The sequence below is a fragment of the Candoia aspera genome, chromosome 9 (assembly GCF_035149785.1).
Source record: "Candoia aspera isolate rCanAsp1 chromosome 9, rCanAsp1.hap2, whole genome shotgun sequence".
Lineage (NCBI taxonomy): Eukaryota > Metazoa > Chordata > Lepidosauria > Squamata > Boidae > Candoia > Candoia aspera.
In genome coordinates, this window is record NC_086161.1 from 22,407,987 (window position 1) to 22,429,248 (window position 21,262).

The 21,262-nt window shown below is 45.2% G+C and overlaps 1 protein-coding gene across 1 annotated transcript in view; it reads left to right on the forward strand.

The window, feature by feature from the left end:
• The window catches only part of ANK1 (ankyrin 1), a 159,237-nt gene that overhangs the window by 95,314 nt on the left and 42,661 nt on the right, over positions 1-21,262 (forward strand). The window contains 13 exon segments of the mRNA XM_063311095.1: positions 1,311-1,409; positions 2,292-2,477; positions 4,865-4,963; positions 5,728-5,826; positions 7,946-8,044; positions 10,157-10,354; positions 10,441-10,539; positions 14,303-14,401; positions 15,356-15,454; positions 16,775-16,972; positions 17,466-17,564; positions 17,660-17,758; positions 18,427-18,624. Coding sequence (XP_063167165.1) covers positions 1,311-1,409; positions 2,292-2,477; positions 4,865-4,963; positions 5,728-5,826; positions 7,946-8,044; positions 10,157-10,354; positions 10,441-10,539; positions 14,303-14,401; positions 15,356-15,454; positions 16,775-16,972; positions 17,466-17,564; positions 17,660-17,758; positions 18,427-18,624 — 1,671 coding nt within the window.

Below are 21,262 nucleotides of genomic sequence, written 5' to 3' on the forward strand. Positions count from 1 at the left end.
GAGAGAGGGAGAAAAATAAGGTTGGGAGGCTGTGAGACCGCTGGTGGAAAAATGTAGAATGACAAGCTCGGGGGGGACCAGAAACAGGTTCTCTGTTTTCAGATGTAGTTGGCTGAGATCAGCAAGCCAATGTCCCTCCCCCACAACCACCCCCACCCCCCCAGCAATCTTTTCAATCCTGGTTGCAAGCCACGCTTGTGAGTCATTTTCCAAAAAGGAGAGCAAGAGGGCTGGCATTTGCCTGCCAAAACATGAAACTCCCAATTTGATTTCCAGCTCTTAAAACAAACATTCAACGCCTCTGCATAAGCTGGTGATATTTTTTGCTAAGCAGATTAGTAAACTTGAGAGCCAGTTTGGTGTTGTGAGTTCTAGTCCCACCTTGGGCACGAAGCCAGCTGGGGGGTCTTGGGCCATTCCCTTTCTCTCAGTCCTAAGAAGGAGGGAATGGCAAACCATTTCCAAAATCTTGCCAAGAAAACTGCAGGGACTTTTCCAGGCAGTCTCCAAGAGTCGGACATGATTGAATGGACTAAAAAAAAAAAAAAGAGTAAGCAGCCAGTGATTCCAGTCACTTAATTTCATCTACTCAGAATGGTGTTTTTTGCATTAGAGCTACTAAAGTTTGTTTCCTTCTGTTTATTTCCTCTTTGCTAAGCAGGATCGGAGCTGAAGTTGAAATTTGTTGCACGTTTACCAAGAAGCCCCATTTAAATTTCCGCCTACCAAACCCTTCCTTGCCTTAAGTCCTATTCCAGCCCCGCATTATCTCCTTCCCTTTTTGCTGTGGGCGATCTCTGACACTGAAGTGTCCCAGCTGGGAGATTATTCAAAGATATGTAATCTAGTGCCCTCAACTGCACTCCTCCTTGGTTTAAACCTCCCTTGAAATGAACAGGATCTCTTGCCGTGAGCGGCTAGGTCTAATAAATCCTGTTTATCCCGTGGTGCTCCCAGATGGAATGCAGTCTAGTTGAGTTCTCCTTTTTCAAATTTTATCCCAGATTGTAACCTCCTCAAGTTCAGCAGGAGCCACTGATATTTCAGCCTGCTTTTGCTGCCTTGACAGCCCTCTGGTTTTCATAGATCACAATGGAATGTGACTTAAAATCATGGCCCTGAGATGCTTTCTATTCATTATAGCAGTTGGGTTGCTGATGGCATTGTTCTTCACAACCTGCTAGGTTCGCTCCCTTCGTCCCTTCACAAGACCACCCCTTCATTTCTCTGTGCCTCTCCCCATCTGCTTCTGCAGCGGTGGTCTTATTTGTCTGGAGTTTGAGGTCAAATGGCGGATTCTTTATTTGCAGAAAGGCTTCACACCCCTCTATATGGCTGCCCAAGAGAACCACCTGGAAGTTGTTAAGTTCCTACTGGAGAATGGTGCCAACCAAAACGTGGCCACGGAAGTGAGTATCTTCCCCGTCAGAAGTCACTAACAGCAGACTGGAAATGAACATTCAAGCCCTTCTGAATTCTGATTAGTAAGATTTATAGAATTCTCTTGAGCATCTTTGCTTTCAAATGCGAAGGTTATACATAGGCAATTCAAACCCACTTGCTTCTTGCTTCTTTCTCCCACCTGTTCAACGAAGGGCAGAAGGAAGCTTTTGAGAAGGTGAGCTAACCTGGATATTGTTTACCTAATGGCTAGTGTAGCCTGATTATTAGCAGGGAACTCCATTCTAACATCACCTAGTATTTCTCTGCTCTTCCACACACCACCAGATGTGGGAATGGAATTAGGCAAGCCCCGGTTCAGGTGCCCACTCTGGCTTAAAGGGTTGTGGTTGTGAGCATAACAATAAAATGGCTCCTTGTAGCAAAGGTGTGCAACTGTTTGCTTGGAGGCTATAAAAGGACATATGGCAATGCTGTGACTGTACTGAAGATTTTGGAAAATGTTTATTATTACTGTTGTATTTGCGGGTGGTCGCTAACTGAGGTAGTCATGAAATGAGGAGTGGCTGTATGTTTATCCCCAGAGGCCTCCTGCTGAGATTCTCACCCTTATTTTCATGTTTTTGCCCTTAAAATCATGTCTGTGAAATTTTGTATTTAAAAAAGAGGGTCTTCCCCTCCCTACCCCAGGATGCAACTCTTTCTCCAGTGGAAACAAACGTCAGCTATTTTGTTGAAGGACGAGGAAAACAAGCAGTTCTCATCCCATTCCTATCCTTAAATGACGTACCTGAATTTTTGTGTCCAAAACTATCATGATGATCTTGGGTTGATCTGTCCCTTCTGTCTTTTTTCTTACCTTCTTTCTTTTTTCTCTCAACCTTTGGCAGGATGGCTTTACTCCGTTGGCCGTAGCTCTGCAGCAAGGCCATGAAAATGTGGTGGCCCACTTGATTAACTATGGGACAAAGGGAAAGGTGCGCCTTCCGGCGTTGCACATAGCTGCCCGCAACGATGACACGCGAACAGCTGCCGTGCTTTTACAAAACGACCCCAATGCTGACGTCCTTTCCAAGGTCTGCTGTCCATGCCCAGGGAGATCCATGGGTCAGGGTGGTGAGGGGAGGATCCTGTGCCTCTAGAGTGCCTGGCTTTAATAGGACCACTTGAAATATTCCATGTTTAATCAGTCAGTCAGTATTACGGTCTAGGACCATATTGTGAAATACATAATGTGACATTTTGCACAGGAACAAAGAAAGGAATTTGGTGGGCTTGCCTGGAGCCAAGTGGCTTAGCATAGCGCAGAGGGAGGAAATCTCTGGCCATTTGGATGTTGCTGGGGGACAACTTTCATCAAGCCCAGGCAGCATGATGCATAGTCAAGGATGGGGCAACATTTGCAGAGCCACAAGTTCCCCATTCCTGATTGATGCAGTGGATGGAGTGTCAGAAATGGACTAGAGACACTGGAGGTGTGTTCACCTTCCTGCTCAGACCAGAAGGGCATTGAAAGATGTTTGAGTTAATCAGTGTCTTTCAGATTAAACTGCTCTCAAGAGTTGTTGTGAGGATAATTGGAGGAGAAGGAAGCTTATCAACGCCACCTTAACTCTTGGGAGGAAGAGTATGATCAAACTAAAAGGTGGGAATGCCCTTCCCTTCACCAGGAAGGCCACTCTTAACGATCCACTTGGGGATGAGTGAGGGATTTAGGAGTAAGACATCCCAAAGACAATCCACACCTCCATGGCACAATTAAGAGCCATTCAGGTGTAGGGACAATGCAGCTACCCTGGAAGACATATATGGGGTCCCCTCACCCACCTTTGCCCAGACTGAAGAAGCTGCTTGGACAAGCAGTGAAATGTTTCTACCAAAAAGAAAGAAATCCAGTTGCCATGACTCAACCTACAGACAATTCCACCTGGATGACTGAGAATCTTCACTGACATCTTCCCTTGTGCTTCACTCCTGGAGGCATGCAGTTTTCTTGGCATCAGTGTGAAAGTGATTGGCCACTGCCTGCTTTGGGGACTTATAAAAAATATTTGTAGTTTAGCCAATAGAGTACAGTAGTCCTGAGTTTCTGGCAGGTTTTCCATATCTCCTCTTTCAAGTCGCAGCCAGAGTCAACCCTGCTTAGCTTCTGAAATCAGTGGAGGATGGTCAACTGGTCCCATTAGTAGTTAAAGGCATTATTAAGTGGAGCAAAATTTGGCTGCTGGTACCCCACTTCCCTTGCTAAAACAATAGGGAGTTTGCACAAGGGAAAAAAAGACCCCCATTCTTAATCCCTTGTGCTGTCTGGGAAGGATTGCAGAGTTCTGCACAAGAGCTGGCTCACCTGCTGAATTGGACTATAAGCAGGAAAGTTGTCTATGAGCAAAGTGTAAGACAAGTGAGTCAAAGGCAGGGTTTGCACAACATGCTAAGTTAGGCTCAAATGTGATTGGATCATTTGTGGTTCAGTTGTGAGAATCTGCCCATTGGCCTTAGCCTGTTGCGTTGACAGGCTAACATGGAATTTCATCACATGAAATCAGAATATGGATCGTTGGGATGGACAGAGCATGTTAAACGAGCAAAACAATTAAGTTTTGTTAGCCTGGACTCAGGGGTAAGCATCTTGTGTAAATTCAGCCAAACTACACTGTAGCTTAAGGGAATGTTGAAAGAAGGCCTGGTGTTTTATAAAATCTCAGTTTAATGGATCACTTGGGGGAGGGGGGACCTGTTAAATCTGAACGTACATCTTTTGAGGTTGGTTTACATCATCCACACAGTTATGTAATTAACCTAAGTGGTATCATTTGCAGTAACATCTTACTTTAATGGACAAAACCTTGATTTAATGGCCATTAATCTGTTGAATGGGGAGGTGGTTCAAATGAAAAATGTATTGGTTGTTTCCCAAGTCTGCTAAACAGGCTAAACAGGCTAAATGGAAATATAGTAAGGGTTTACTATATTTCCCTTTTTCAGTCTGTAGCGTTGAGAAACTGGCCAATGGAAGGGAACAGCAGTGTCCATGGGTATGTTAAGATTTGCAAGACAGCAGACGCAGCGTCATGATTCAAACCCTGCCCATAGTACACTTGTCAGTGTCACATGCATGGACATGGGATCGCAATGCTGCGCCTGCCATCTTGCATATGTTGACCTACCCTGAAGACACGATGGAAAGGATTCTCAGTGTGAGATTTGGTGTAGTGGATTTCCATTACAGTATGCCTCAAAACTGCACATGGCTTCTTTGCCTAAAATAGCCACCAATAAAGAAAACCCCTTAGCATGTTATGCTGCAGAAGAGCAGGAGGCCCTTCTACTGAGCGGTTTCAGCATATTGTGTGAATGGGACAACCATGGGTCTGGCAAGAGGACATTTTGGAAATCCTCCCTGTATTTCCTATTGGGTGGGGCGCCTGGGGTGTTTGACTGCTGCCCCTCCATTCTTCTGCAGACCGGCTTCACCCCTCTTCACATCGCAGCCCATTATGAGAATCTCAACGTGGCCCAGCTTCTGCTCAACCGGGGAGCAAGTGTCAATTTCACCCCCCAGGTAGGTGCAGAGACCAGGCTGATGTTGTGGCAGATGCTTTGGGCCTTATGCCCATGTGGGGTGGGGAAAACCCAAGCCCAGAGCTTAGTTTAGTAGATCCCTAAACTAAAAAATCAGTAAGCAAGGTGTAGAAAAACAGCTTCCCTCCCCGCCCACCCCTTTGGACTGCAATGGCCATAGCGGACATAAGACATCTGAGTGAGCTTTTCAGACCTTGTGTTGATTTTTGAAGATTTTGGTTTGGTTTGGTTTGGTCAGGTTCAGCCAGGGAGGGCATAAGGCACCTGTTTTGCACGTAATTGGGAAAAAACGGGCCTGTCCTAACAGCCAGGAACCACGCTGAGGAATAGGTCTCTAGTGTTTTATTACTGCTACATTAGACAGAAAATCCTAACAAACTGAAGAAGCGTGGGAAAACCCAGACCGATAAACCCCAAAAGTCAAGGTGGGTCTGTTCTGGGTCTCTTTGAATGGCTGCTCAACTCCTCCATACTGCGCATGCGTTTTCCCCCTGGATAGGGGCCCCCTCCTGCTCACCATCAGTACCCACGACAGGGCCTTAGTTTTTGGAGGGGGCAAGTTTAGTGGTTTTTAAAGACCCGAAAGCCTCTGCAGGGATTAAGGCCCCGCTTGCGTTGCAGAAAAACAAACACACCACCCAGAACTTACAGTGGCCCTTGAAATGATGGGGATCAGGTACCACGGCTTTGCAGTTTTCTGGGCAGAAGGCCGCCTCATTTCTTCCCCTCTCTCTGCCCATGTAGAACGGCATCACCCCCTTGCACATCGCTTCCCGTCGTGGCAACATCATAATGGTGCGGCTGCTGCTTGACCGCGGGGCCAACATTGAGGTCCGCACCAAGGTAGGTCTGCCGCTAGATGGATAGCGTGGGGGAGAATGGAGCAGGAGGCCCAGCGGCACGTCTCTTAACAAAGATGTCCACAGAGGCAATCAAGAGGGACAACTGAGGAAGTGCCGTCTGCGGTCATGCTATCTGTATGTGCGTCTGTGCATTGGGATGCTGCCTGCAGGTACAAAGGGGCAGAGCTTGTGTTGCAACAGGGCAACAGATGCTGCTTTCCTTATGGTGATGAAGGCCTCGGGTTCTGTGGGCCGCTCTGCTTCGCACTAAATCCAGTGATGGGTTGCGAAAGAAAACTGTTAGTCTGTTCCCAAGAGGTCTTGAAGGCTCTCCTGAATAAAGAGTTTCCATCTTTTTAGAGACCTTTTGTGCATAATGCACTCAAAAGATTTTAGGTAAGACGTTCACCTGTATTGCTTATAGAAGGGGCTTTAAAGAAGGATCTTTGGGAGAAATTGCTTGCTGTTCGCTTTTCCCTCTGGCTTACAGTTTGAAATAGTGAAACCTTGATTTAATGGCTCAGTCATGGAGAGGGGAGATGTCTGTTGTTCCTGACTGCCCGTTAAATCAAAGCGTGTATCTCCTTACTGACTTTATTATCTTGCTGGTACGTGACCAAACAATTTACAAATTCAGAAAATATACGTTATAAAAATAGCCAGACCATCACTTAAATTACGTGGGAAGAAGATGGCTTCTAAGAGCCAATGCCACTGACGTATTTTGCCACTGCCTTAGAGATATTGACGGATTGATCACTAGGTAGTATGGCCATAACCTCACAGTCCTACAAACAAGAATCGAATAATGGATGCTATTAGTTTATTTATTTCTCAAATTTTTGCTACCGCCCATCTCCCCCCAAGAGGGACTCTGAGCAGTTCCATTAGTTCCATACACCACTGAACATAAAGTGGACTGTAAAGTAACCCATGTAGGCAGATTTGATTTTGGAATCCAGACATAAGCAAGTATAGATAGTCCTTGTTTAACAACCACAATTGGGATTGGAATTTTGATTGCTAAGCAAAGCAGTCATTAAGCAAATCCAACCTGATTTTATGACCATTTTTGTGTTGGCCATTAAGTGAACCATGTGGTCGTTAAGTGAATCATAATCCCCATTGATTTTGCTTGCCGGAAGCTGCCTGGGAAGGTCAAAAATGGCAGTCATGTTGCAAGGGCCATAAATGCAAACTGGTTGCCAAGCATCCAAATTGTGATCAAGTGACTATGGTGATGCTGTGATGGTCATAAGTGTGAGGACCGGCCCCACGTCAGTTTTTCAGCACCATTGTAAGTCTAAACCATTGCTAAACAATGGTCGTTAAGCAAGGACTACCTGTACAGCATATATGAGGAAGATCAGAGTATATTTTGTCATCCTAATGGGTAACGTGTCCAATCGTGCCAATGTGAAAAGTTTCCTGTGTAGGGCATACAAAATATAAAAATATTTGGGGATGGTACAAAGCGGAGGAACAGAACTGCAGTAGCTAAGATGTATCTCATAGTACTGATTTACGTCTTTTCATGGGATGTCATTACACAGAACAATATAAATTGATGCACAGGATACTGTTTTATGTCCTTTGCATGCACAAATGACATCATTTGCATAATAGATTGCTGCAGGAATTTAACCCATAGTGTGCAGAGTCTCTTTTATCAAGGTCCATAAATCAAGGTTTCATTGTATAACACATGATGCAATCAGCTATTACAGTAATATGGGAATTTGCCTGATTTATTTTGCTAACAATGGAACCTAGTCCAATATAAAAGTAAAGACGTCCTCAAGTTGAGTGTGACTCCTGGTGACTTCATGACACATCCCTAGACTTTTCTTGACACCAATAGGAAAATGGCTTGTCTTTGCATTTTTCTGGAATGTTTTTCTCCTTCCTAGTCTAGCCTATGCTCTGGAGTTTTCCTGAGGTCTTCCAAAAAAGGAAGACTGACCCAGCTAAGCTGGGGTTCAGTCGAGGTTGACCAGGTGTTTCCAACGGTACTCAGCTGGTGTGCTAATAACAGCATTGCAGGGTATAAAACCTGCAAAATATGTATTTACTGTTTCCTACTCTCTCCACACCTTTTAACAGTGCTGTCATTTCCGCAGGATGAGCTGACCCCATTGCACTGTGCAGCCAGAAATGGGCACGTGCGAATTGCTGAAATCTTGCTGGACCACGGAGCACCCATCCAAGCAAAGACCAAGGTGAGGAGCCTGAAGAAATGCTTATTTTTATTTATGTAATCTACTTTATTACGGTCACAAACCAGGACATCCGCCTAAAACCCATTATGATTTTTAGATTCAACAGTAGCAAAGGATGTAGTGAAAAATGACCAGTAGCAAGATTAAAAATGTTTGAAAGTTTTAAAAGGGCTCCACCCTGTCAAGTAATATGTGCTGCCACACTCTCATAATTGCTAGGCAAAATGTGCCCGTGTGCCTGTGATCTGCCAGAAGAAAAGAAACCCACCTTTTTTCATTCCTCTAAGTTGCCACATATAAAGTCCTTCGTGGCATAGGGCTTAGCTGTTTGAGGGATTACCCATGTCTGATAGCTTCTGCCCAGCTGGTATGTGCTGGCAGAGTTGGCATGCTCTGGATTTCTTTGATGACATTTATTGGGACCCAGGAAGTGCGCCTTCTCTGTTTCAGTGCCCTCTGATTGAACGAGAACCCCTCCGAAATCTGTATGGCCCCCACCCTGTTGGTGTTCCGTAAAACCTTGAAGACCTGGCTGAGATGACCTTGGGTTGAGATGGATGGGGTCCTTTGCTGGGGGTATCTGTTATTTTTGTTGTCTGCATTTTGTGCCCAGATCCCATCCTCTTTTGGTGTTATATTGTGAACCGCCCAGAGTCAGTTGGAGTTGGGTGATGCATAAATGGAATCGAATGAATGAATGAATAAATATCCCGCCTGACTCCCAGCAACTCTGGGCAGCTTACAAATATCTTTGTTTATCAGAGAAATCCGCTGGGGGAAATGACCCTTGGTTGGTGAGGTGGTCTCCACCATTTCTGTTCCCCCCTTCTGTCCTGACACTGCATTATAGCTTTGCTTCTCTGCTACTGAATTCCCTCTCCTTTTTTTCTGGTAATCACTTTTCACATCTTCTTCCTTGGAATGAAATATCTGTTAAAAGCACAATGGGGAACAAATGTGTTGGGAACCCCGTTTTCTTCCCAACTCCTGGAATGCAGCAGTTTGGGGCCAGATGACACATGACTTGATTAACGCAGTTAGCAGATGTTTGTTTGCTTGTTTTTAAAGAAAATTACAGTGGGGGAGAGAAGACTTCAACTTTTTGTCACCAATACAGCCCTGGTTTGGATCAGGAGGAAAATTCCCCTTTATGCCATTGGAAGCTAGGATGATCCAGGTTGGGAGCAGAAGTGTAGGCAAAGGGTTAAAGCCTTCACTCCTGTCCCCAGTGCACCCTTTGTCACTGTTGGGCTGTTGCTGTTCCGGGTCACTGAACCAGAGGTCAGCTTCGAGACCTGGCAGATAAGAGGAAGTGACCAGATTGAAAGAAATGGACTGTCCTGCTACCTAGAGCAAAATAGCCAGGAGGCAGTGGGGAAGGAATTGGAGACAGTAAGGAAGATGACCTTGATGGAGATATGCAGGTGCCACTGCTTAGGCTAAAGGGGCTGAAACATTTTTTAAGTCCAGAAAGTCCAGATAATGTTTGGAAGCGGCTCAGACAGACACCTCCCTAATTCACTGGAGTATAGGAAGGGGAGGAGGCCCAGCACAACCAGACTTGCAAGATTCTGTTGTTATACAGTAGCCAATCTCAATAAAGTTTTAGTCTTCCTGTGGAGTTGATTTCCTACTCTGGTCTACCTGGTGGGGCTGATAGGAATGTCCACCCCAGACTAAAGTGACCAATAGGTGCTAGGCATTCCCATCTTGTAGGGGTCACCTGGCTATGACCTTGACCAAACAGTTGGTGAAGTGGATCAGATTGTGCCCATGACAAAACTGCTGTGACTTGTTGCCCGCTTAAAGACAACTTTACCAGAACCGCTGAGAATATCTTGAAGCTGCCTCAAGTATGGATTGGAGATGAGATGAAGGCAGCATGATGAAGACATGTAAAAAAAAAAGAGCTGGCCAGGATAGGTTTATGCCATGGTTAGGTGCATGTGGGGAAAGGTTCTAATCCCAACTTGCACAGGAAACATCATTGCCTCCACCATGGTCTGATGCTGCTCCGCCACAGGGCTCCAGGTAACAGCATCCACCTGGCTGCCTTTTCCTTAAGTATCCCTAGTAGGGATGAGATTCTCACGCTGTCTTTCCTTGTTATAGAACGGCCTCTCCCCCATCCATATGGCCTCCCAAGGGGACCACTTGGACTGCGTGCGGCTTTTGCTGCAGTATAATGCCGACATTGATGACATCACGTTGGATCACTTGACCCCACTGCATGTGGCTGCCCACTGTGGCCACCACCGGGTGGCTAAGATCCTGCTTGATAAGGGAGCCAAGCCTAATGCGCGGGCACTGGTGAGTAGAGGCCAGCAAAATAAGGTGGGGCCAGGCAGATATCTGCCCTTCACAGCTGATGGGGTCTCCTTTTTCTGTGTCTGCAGAACGGCTTCACTCCATTGCACATTGCCTGTAAGAAGAACCACATCCGGGTGATGGAGCTTCTTCTGAAGATGGGGGCCTCCATCGACGCAGTCACGGAGGTAACTTGGAGCATCATGCGTTCAGGAAGGCACTTTCTTGGTTGGACATGGATGGAGTTTGCCCATGAGACTTGGGCAAACATAAGCAACGTTTAATGAAGAGATAGAAGAGTTGTAATGAAAAGACAGTTTAGATCAGGGTTTCTCAACCAGGGTTCCATGGAACCCTGGGGTTCCACAAGAGGTCACTAGGGGTTCCCTGGGAGATCATGATTTATTTAAAAAATTATTTCAAATTTGGGCAACCTCACGTTAAAGAGGTAAGTTTCATTCTTTATTTTCAGTTGAAGAGCACTGTTAAAGCCTATATACAGGCCTACCCATGAAACAAATAGAATAATTTTGCAACTTCTGCCCTATAGTTGAGCCTGAATGGGCAGGGGTTCCCTGAGGCCTGAAAAATATTTCAAGGGTTCCTCCAGGGTGAAAAAGTTGAGAAAGGCTGGTTTAGATTAAGATCGTAGAACTATTGTCCAGTTAGGCCATGTATAGCATCCCAGCATTTCCCTTCACATGTGCTATTGAATACATCCTTGTCTACTGCCCAGTGCCAACCAGTGGTGCCATGTTGCAAGCCACAGATCTTTCCAGCTTCTCTACCATGTTTCTGCTACACTTTGTTTCTTCCCTGGAGGGACTGCTTGTTTGCCTTACCTCTATCTCTCAGTTCCCATTTGATACTTGGGCAATAACAGAGAGCTCCTAAACCAGGATTCCTCAACCTTGGCAACTCGGAGCTGTGCGGACTTCAACTCCCAGAATTCCCCAGCCAGCAAAGCTGGCTGGGGAATTCTGGGAGTTGAAGTCCGCACAGCTCCGAGTTGCCAAGGTTGAGGAACCCTGTCCTAAACTTTTGCAGTCCGCAGTTGGTGAAGACAAAGTGAAGGAAAAACAGCTTACATTTCCAGTACTTGCAAATCAAGTGGGTTTAAAGTGGCTTACGGAGCCTTTCCAGAAGGCACATTTCCCAGAAGGCATTTCAGAGATATCTAAACTTAATAACCTGAACAGAAGTAGAGTCCTTTTTCCCCAAAGCACTTGGACCATCTTCTTCTAGTTTTTCCCACAACCACCATGTTGTAGGCTAGATAGGGTTGAGGCCTAGAGACTAACCCAGTCACCCAGTGGGTTGCCATAGCTGAAGGAGGACTTGAACCTGGATCTCCCAGCTCCTAGAATGGCACTTTCACCACTGTGCCACACTGCCTATATTCAGGTCTGAACCTAACTACCTTGGCCAGCTTCAGGCAGACCAAGTATCATAGCTCGTTGGCTATCTTCAGTGGTAGTGGAGGGGGAAGAAGAATCCTTAATATAGATTTGATTAAGAATTAATTAAGAATTAAGAATCCTTAATTAAGAGTCCCTTTTGGGAGATGGGCGGTGATAAATTTGATAAATAAATAAATAAATAAATAAATAGATAAATAAATATAGATAGATAGATAGATAGATAGATAGATAGATAGATAGATAGATAGATACACGTTGTAAGCAGAATCCTGAATTAATTTACAAGTTTCCCCTAACAGATACGGTGGACTTCAGCTCCTCCCCTAGGAGGAGCCCCACTAGGATAGAAATGACTATCTAAAGCAGCTTTCCCAAAATAATACCCTCTAGAGCGGTGTTTCTCAACCTTGGCCATTTTAAGACATGTGGACTTCAACTCCCAGAATTCTCCGGCCACCATGCTGACTGGAGAATTCTGGGAGTTGAAGTCCACACGTCTTAAAGTGGCCAAGGTCGAGAAACACTGCTCTAGAGCTTGGGGACAGTAATTCCCAATGGCTAACATACCTGGAGAGCACTGGGCTGGGAAAAATGCACTTAATGTATGAACATCTTGGATATAAGCCAGATTTAAACAGATCTGAACAGATGAAAGCCATCTTTCAGTGGTTTACCACGTTGATAAGATTACATTTGGTATGGCTGAGGATTTCCTTGCTGGCAATTATATTTTGGTTGATCAATCCTGAAAAGTATTAGCATTTCCCCCCCACCCCCCAAAAAAACAACAACATCCAGAGGAGCGGGAAGAGAGGTATCTTGCATCTTGCTTTGTCTTGTGCTGGGGAGATTTTATTCACTGCATGATTTTTGATCAGTGACAGATTTTCAGTTGCTTAATGATCTGAACTTTCACCTAAAAACCATATGAGTCCATTGTCTCCTGGGTTGTAAAAATGACTATGGAGGGTTTTGTACAGGACAGAAAAATACCAGAGTGAAAAACTGGATCAGGCCAAGGGTCTATCTCAACACTGATACCAACTCTTCTGATCCCCAGCCAGTTGCAAAGTCCATGTTAATTGAAGATTTTGGAAGCTGAAGTCCACCGTATCTGTTAGGGGAAACTTGTATATTAATTCAGGATTCTGCTTACAAATAGGACCAGAAATCCCACAAGGAAAGCTAAAAGTCAATAGCTGTTTCCATGGTGGTGGTGTTAATATTCAGAGACAGAACCAGTGGTGTGTGATGGTTAACTGTTGGACTAGGAGCTGGGGGAAGAATGACTTTGGGACAATCACTCTCTGCCAAACCTCCCTCACAGGATTGTTATTGAGTAAAATAGGAAGAAGGTATGCTGGGTATTGCCACTTGGAGCTCCTTAAAAAAGGCCAGTATACAAATCAAGCAGAAAATGAAGTTATTCTAACAAGGGTATTCTGTTTAAATATCCTGGTTAATAGCCATTGGCTGTTGACCATCGGCTTTTGTGAATGGTTAACATTCAAATATCTTAAATTTGTTCCAAACCAGAATTACCCATTCTGTGAGCCATTTCTTTTTTTTTGAAATACTCTTTATTATATTACTTATATAAAAAATTTAAACATAAGAGACACCTACATACAAATCATAAAAAAAGAAAGAAAAGAAGGGAAGAAAGAAAGAAAGAAAGAAAGAAGAAAAAAGAGAATTTAGAAGAGAGAAATAAAAAAAAAATCGGGTTTCCAACTCTCTAAGCGGTATATCTAAATATCTTAACATCTGTTTTTTTTCATTAATACTCTAAATTTAACTTCTCTGTGAGCCATTTCTGACCCAATCTCCATACCAGTATTTTGTATGAGATTGAGTGGAAAATGAGGCAGCATATAATTAAACAAATCTTACAACCAAAATCTTTTAAGATTTTCTTGATTGTTTTCCTTTTGATAAGTACGTACCAGACCTGACAATCTGAGAATATAAGCAAATGTGCCCTCCTTTTGCTCTCAGCCATACATTACAGGTAGCCCTCACTCAATGACCATTTGTTTAGCAACTGTCCGGAGTTACGATGGTGCTGAAAAACTGGAAGTGCCATTTCTCGCACTTACAACCATTGCAGCGTCCCCGCATCACATGATCGCAATTCGGGTGCTTGGCAGCCATCATGCATTTACAACAGTTGTGGTGTCTGCGGTCACATGATCACCATTTTTGACTTTCCCAGCTGGCTTCCGATAAGCAAAATCAGTAGGGAACCACATGATTCACTTAATGACCATGTGGTTTGCTTAATGACTGCCACAGACATGGTCATAAAATCGGGTCCAGATTTGCTTTATGACTGCATCACTTAGCGACCTAAATTCCAGTCCCAGTTGTGGTCATTAAGCTGTACTTGATTGTCTACTGATTTCTGTAGAGCTGGCCTCAAGTAAATGATGATTTCTAGCTACAGTATACAGAAAAATGAGTATACAAATATAAAATTAGAATTCATGTATCTATGTATTCATTTTCTCTCCTTTTCTTTAATCAACAGTCAGGCCTCACTCCTCTTCATGTGGCCTCCTTCATGGGGAACCTTTCAATTGTCAAGATCCTGCTCCAGCGGGGTGCATCTCCCAATGTTTCCAACGTGGTGAGCAAAGATTAAAAAACATCTCCAGAAGTGTTGAAACCACAGAGAAAAGTAGGAGCATACAAGCAAGATTTGTTTTAGCACAGAAATGTGTTAGCAATGTTCCCCCCCACTCACCCATCTCTGAATAAAATGGAGAAGTGGTTTGGGGAACTGCTAAATGTTGTTCCCATTGGAAAAGGCATCCTTAAGGTTAGGACCTGAGAAGAAAATAGAAGGGATTTATAACTCCTTCAATATCTAAGCTTAATTATTTGCTGGGTACAAATTTTCCTGGTCTAAACCATTTCAAAGGGTGGTGTCTTTGGTCTCACATAAGGGATCCGGATTTCTGAACGTAAGTTGTTGTGCTACGTTTAAGCAACACACTTCACTGCCTGGTTGTTTAAAAACTTTAGAAGTTGTGTTTTCACAACAAGCTGAGTTTGGTTGCAGTTAACCTCTCTTCTGCTTCTTGTGGCTTAGCATGTTGTATTAATCCAGCCAGTTTGATTAGTTTATGTGTCAAAATATTGTGCCATCCCAGAAAAATGGGTGAATTCAGTAACCAAGATAAGTGGGTTGTATGGTAACAACTGGGAAGATGGTCCTAATCTATCTGCTGGGTTCCTGTAAAAAAGTAACATTTCCTTCAAATTGACTGTTAGGGAACTTCACAACTATATCCATGCAGCTGAAAATACAGCGGTAACTTGCCACTGCTTTCTTCTGGAATATTTATTTGATTTCCCAGTCTCATCCCCAACTCTGAAATTTCCTAGTGGTCTCCCATCCAGGTCCTAAGCAGGCCAGACCTTGTGTAGCTTTCTGAGATGAAAATGTTATGCAGAGAAAAGCAGACCATCCCCTTGCCTGGATCTTTGCCTCTTTGAACTCTGATAGAGGCTGATGGGTATTTTTCTTAGCTACGGATGTTCTCTGGAATGGCTTTTTCTTCTTCTTTTATTTGCACAGAAAGTAGAGATGCCCCTCCACATGGCAGCTCGAGCCGGGCACAGTGAGGTAGCCAAGTACCTGCTCCAGAACAAAGCCAAGGTCAATGCCACAGCTAAGGTGGGTATCCCTCCGCCTTTGGGAGCAATAAGTCACAGCCTCAGCACCAGTGCATGGATGGCTTTGTTCTTCCTAGTGCGGCTGCATCACCCAATTCCAGTCTGAGGGAAACAAAGTGGAATTGGCATTCTCATAAAGCCATTGTTTTAACTTTTAATTAAACAACAAAAGCCTTTGTCTTGGCTGGAGGGGGGAAAGAACGGGAGAGCAGAAACCTGTGGGTTTTGGTGGGAGGCAACTCCACTGTTGTGAGATAGGTGATAGTAATATGTAAAAACTGACTTCCTTTCCCTAATCTGTATTATTGGCTATGTTAGGAGTTGTAACCTGAAGGGAAGTTTCAAGGTTGCATGTTTGAATGCTTGTTCTCTCCTGTGCAAGGGCAGAAACCCACAGCAGCGAATTGGACTTTCTGAAAAATCAAGCCTCCCTTATTTTATTTTATTTTTATTGTATGGCATAGCAGTTCGGTGTTCATGCTGCTTTTTCTTGCGGGGAAATCCTTCTGAGGGCCAGTAGCCAGATGTGTAGGCTATTTAGCCATGACAAGTCACGTTGCCCAGCGTGCACCAGGAGGAGGCTAGTCCACATTGCACCAAGTTGGGCTGAGAGAGGGGGACTGGCCCAAGGTCACCCAGCCGGCTTTCGTGCCTGAGGGGGGACTAGAACTCTCATACCACGCCTGATTGGCTCTTGGGCTGAGAGGGAGTGACTGGCCCAACTCACAGACTCCTGGTTTCTAGCCCAGCACCTTAACCACTGGACCAAACTGGCTCTCAAGCATCCCTTATTAAAAGGGGAAAAAAAGATCAGGGCTGTACAGATTGGAGTAAACACTTGTGAAAATGGATTCCAGGCTGCAGTGCAGCAAGGCACATGGATCCTTCCACTTCTCTGTGGCAGGCTGATGCGGAGTAAAGTGTGCAGAGAGTACAGATCTGTAAAATGTCTGGTCTGCTGAATTGAGTAGCCAGTTACATGCAACATACTAAATGCAGTTAATCAAGTGCCATTACTGCCTTCATAAAATAAGTAATGTTATGGAATAATGCAATGACCTGATTCAGACAACATAAATAAAGTTATTGCATTCCTGGAACTCACTGGGTCAAGACCAACCCAGTCCCTAGCCTAGGCATTGTAGAAACCAAGCCAGCTTGTCCCTGTTTGGCGTGTGAGTTCTCTTGTGCAGAGTCTAGACCTTCAATGTGCAAGACAGCCCCACAGCCACCTCTGGGGCAACGTGGAAAAGATAGGCCATTCAGGCAGGGCCACGCAACCAGCCGGGATGATGAGAGATGTGTGTCTTTCCTGTTACAGGATGATCAGACGCCCTTGCACTGTGCCAGCCGCCTTGGGCACTGCGCCATGGTGAAGCTGCTCCTGGAGAGCGGTGCGGACCCTAACCATGCCACAACCGCTGGACACACGCCGCTGCACATTACGGCCCGTGAGGGGCACCTGGACTGTGTTTGTGCCCTCCTGGACAAAGACGCATCCCAGACTGCCATGACTAAGGTTGAGAAAGAAGGCTTTATTGCGCCTCCCCTCCCCTCCCCCCCTTCCCATTACAGGTGAAATTGCCTTTATTTCTTCAATGGCTCACGTTCTGCTCAGAGATCTTCTAAGCTGGTTCTTGTTCAGTTTAGTGAAAAAGAATTTTCGTGCTTGTTTACAGTCCTTACAGGGTGGCCAGATCTCCACCCTGCCAAAGGAGAGCCCGGCCCTGCAGAAATAGTGGGGGAAATTCTCCATGCCTGGCAGACTTTGGGGAAATTGGGCACCTGGTTTCTCTGCCTGCAAATGGAAGGAAGGTTTTTGAAAGGCGGCACGTCCTCTGTTCCTTGTTTTCCACCACCGTGTTTGGTTTTGACTTTTCACTACTCCTTCCTGGAAGGCCAAGGCTGCAGTTGGGGGTCCCAGAGGGAGCAGAGAGGTCTGGGCCAGTGTGGGGCCACCAGAGAAGGGGCCTCCATGTCCCCAGCTGCTGACACTCCCTGTTTCTCCCCAGAAAGGATTTACCCCTCTCCACGTTGCTTCCAAATACGGGAAGGTGGACGTTGCTGAGGTTCTGCTGGAGCGCAACGCACAGCCCAATGCGGCAGGGAAGGTGCGTATATGGACCTGGCCTTACAGCTGGTGGGAGGCGCCACTGCCCTTGGTGGGCCCTGCCATTCCTCTGCCTTTCTCCTGCCTCCCCTACAGAATGGCCTGACACCTCTGCATGTCGCCGTCCACCACAACAATTTGGATATAGTGAAAGTCCTGCTCCCCAAGGGAGCATCTCCGCACAGCGTGGCTTGGGTAAGACGCATCTCCTCACAAAGGCTGCCTCCTGGCTGGGGTTGGAGGGCTCTGCAAGGGTGCCCTGACATCACTTTTGACGTCTGATCGGATGCCGTCACCTCCTGTTTATGTAACGTTCCAATAAGAAACACTTCTGTCAACCAGCGTTTCCAGGCGCCTTGGGGTCTAACCCCCTGTTCCATTGCCTGGTGGCACCGACTTTCCTAGATGTGGTTTCCCCCCAGCAAAGTCGCCAGTGCTTGGAAGTGGAGAAGGTGATTAAGGGCAAAGGATGTGGCCGTATTAGGGATATCACAGCCGGGACTGCACTTCTGAGACGGGCAAGGCCCGACCAGATGAGCAGGGATGGACGAGGTTAGGAAGCGTCCAGGAGACTAGCATGGAAAGCAGAGAGGGGTGCAGTCCAGGAGCCCAGCAGCATAGATTACTGCTCATCCTGGCACTATTCTCCAAGTGCTAGAAGCCTAAGAGCTAGATCAGAGGCAAGGCTGGAAGGACGATACCCTGGGCTCTGCAGAATTTGGAATCCACCTCCTACTGTCCCCTCCTGGCCCCAGCAGCCCTGGTGGACCATGAACAGGGGCTTGGTTCTAGCTCCACCGGACCAAAGGCTTGGAGGCACTTCCGATTTCTCTGCAACATTCCTGATGATCTCTCTGTGACAGAACGGATACACCCCTTTGCACATCGCAGCCAGGCAGAACCAAATGGAGGTGGCCTGCAGCCTGCTGCAGTATGGTGCTTCTGCCAACGTGGAATCCACACAGGGGGTGACGCCGCTACACCTGGCCGCCCAGGAGGGCCATGCAGACATGGTGGTGCTGCTCCTCTCCAAGCAGGCGAACGGGAACTTTGGAAACAAAGTGAGTAGGTCTCCTTCTTTGGTATCTCCTCAGAAGGATGGTGGGGACTTGGGGAAGGGCTGAGAGGATCACGAAGGTCTCCATCTCTCCTGATCAGGATGAGGTGAGAACCCATTTTATTTCTGTTTTCATGGAGGAGAAGTATTTCAACAGGAATTAACCAGGAAAACGATAATGCGCCTTCCAGGTTCAGGAACAGCATATCTTTCTAGAAAGGGATGATGGGGGAATAAGAAAGAGGTTGCCTAGTATGGAAGTCTATCCTGATTGGCAGTGGTTTTCCAGGATTTTAACCATACCCCAAGGTTCCCAGGACAATTTGAAGCCTTCTGCATGTGATGACTCAAATGCTAGTCTCTCCATGATCATGTTCTTCTCATGAGCATCCAAATGGCCCTTGGAGGAGTTAGAAGGCGGGGTCAGCTGGAATGTTGTTCTGGCTTTGTTGTGTTAGGACACGTCCCCACAAGGCTCTACTATTAATGCTTCTTTCCTAGGAGGATTTATTTCGGCAAAGGGTCATTAGATGGCATTGTTGTGTTTTGCAACACTTCATCTAATGGGAAGAGTGATTGATGAAAAACAGTTCTATCTTGCAGTTAAAATAGTAATGTTCAGAGTGGGATCTCTTAGAGAATTACTGCTAGATTTCTAGGAAATCATTCAATTAAATAAATGTGAATCCAGAGTGATACAGTTCTCATTGTCCTGTTGTTTCTGCTCATTTGATAGAGGATTTTTCTCTCTCTACCAGTCCTTTGGGGAAGAAAAAATCGGCATGGTCCCTCACTGCCATTGTCACCTAAGCACATTATCATTCTCTAGTCCAGTGTTTCTCAACCTCAGCAACTTGAAGATGGGTGGACATCTACTCCTAGAATTCCCCAGCCAGCATGTTTGCTGGAGAATTCTGGGAGTTGATGTCCACCCATCTTCAAGTTGCTGAGGTTGAGAAACACTGGACTAGTGGATCCTGAACTGAGCAGGGAATTGGACTAGATGACTTCTATGTTTTCTTCCAACTCCAGAAAGTTAGGTTGGGTGAAGAAGGCATGGGTGGTCCAGAGCCACGCAGTGATCTAGTTGGGTGGTAAAATGGGACTTGAAACTACATCTCTTTAGTCCAAGTCCAAAACCCAAACTACTGTATCACATTGGTGATATCGTGTTAAAATGCCTATTCGTTCCTAAACTCTCTTGGCAGCTCTCAGAGAGCAGAGGTGACTTGTGGTTGCATTGGGGCAATATTTGATGGCTTGGAAAGTGATTTGCATTAGTGGGATCCTGGAGAGGACCTCTGTATGTAATGGATTTCTCAGAGCTTGGGAAAGAGAATGGAGATTGGCAAAATATATCTGGGCTGGGAAATCTGCACATTCCTCCCATATGAGTGAAGCGAGTAGCATCTTCCCGTGGTTTCAAGAGCTGGTCAGAAAGAAGAGCAAGGAATCTGCTCCCTAAGAAACTAATGATAAATGAAGTGTCGAAGTAGACATGTCCAGTTTCCAAGATTCTGCAGGAAGAAAGTCTAGGGTGGCAAAAAATCAGGAGTCTGGTAGCACCTTTTCTGACTAATCTATATATGACTTAAGCTCTCATGTCTGTTTGATACTTTGTAACCTTCAACTGGGCGAAACAGTGCATTGTAGGGCAACCATTTTTGAACCAAGGTACCTCAAATGGGCTAACTTACAGAATGCGTCCAAAATCCAGGACCCACAACTCCCGTGGAATAGAAATTTGGCAAAACATTTTATAACATAAAATTATCATTAAAAAATTACGACATAATACAAAACAACGTAAAATATTTCCTGTGGTCAACTCCTGATGTTTGTGCTATACAGTTCAACATGGGCTACTTTCAAGGCAGATACCTCTCTCCCTGAATTTTTAAGAACTTTCCCAGTACATTAGAAGCTCTGCCATTGTTGAAGGCACTGAGGAATCTGGTAAGGAAATATCTCTGAAACGATGACCCAACGGGTCACGGGTTGTTTAGTAAATGTTATGAAAAGCCTAAGTTTTGAGGAGTTCCAGCTCACTTCCTCAGATCCTACATCAGTTTAGCCATTCTATCCATTGGATAAAATTTGTTAGCTGGAAAAAGTGCTGTTTCCTATTTTTTTCCAAGGTACAGTAACATAATCCCTGTTTTCCTTTCCATGAATCTGGCTAATAACACCCTGTGAAGATGTGGCCTTCTTGGCTGTGAGTAGCTAGTGGGAGCTTGATAGGCACAGCCCTTCGGTTGTGCCTGGAAAAGCTGAAGTTGCTCAAACCTCTGGTTGGACGGCACCCAATGAGGAAAGCGTGCAAAGAATCTTCCTAATTGCCGTTTCCAGAGTCGTCCTTGTGCAACTTAGATCGTTTTTCTTTTTTCTTTTATAATAATTTTATTAAAATTTTAAAAATACAAAGGTAAAAAACTAATACTAACTAAAAGAAATAGAGAAAAAAGATAGACAAAAGAAAAGAGATAGACAAAAGAAAGTAAGAAAGAGAGAAAAAAAACAGATATACTGTATAAAAGACCTCCCCCCCTCCTTCCAGACAAGGATAAACAATTTCAGTCACTTAACACCTTCTCTAGTATTTTGATAAACAAGGAAAAAAGATCTCTCCTTCCCACATCGCA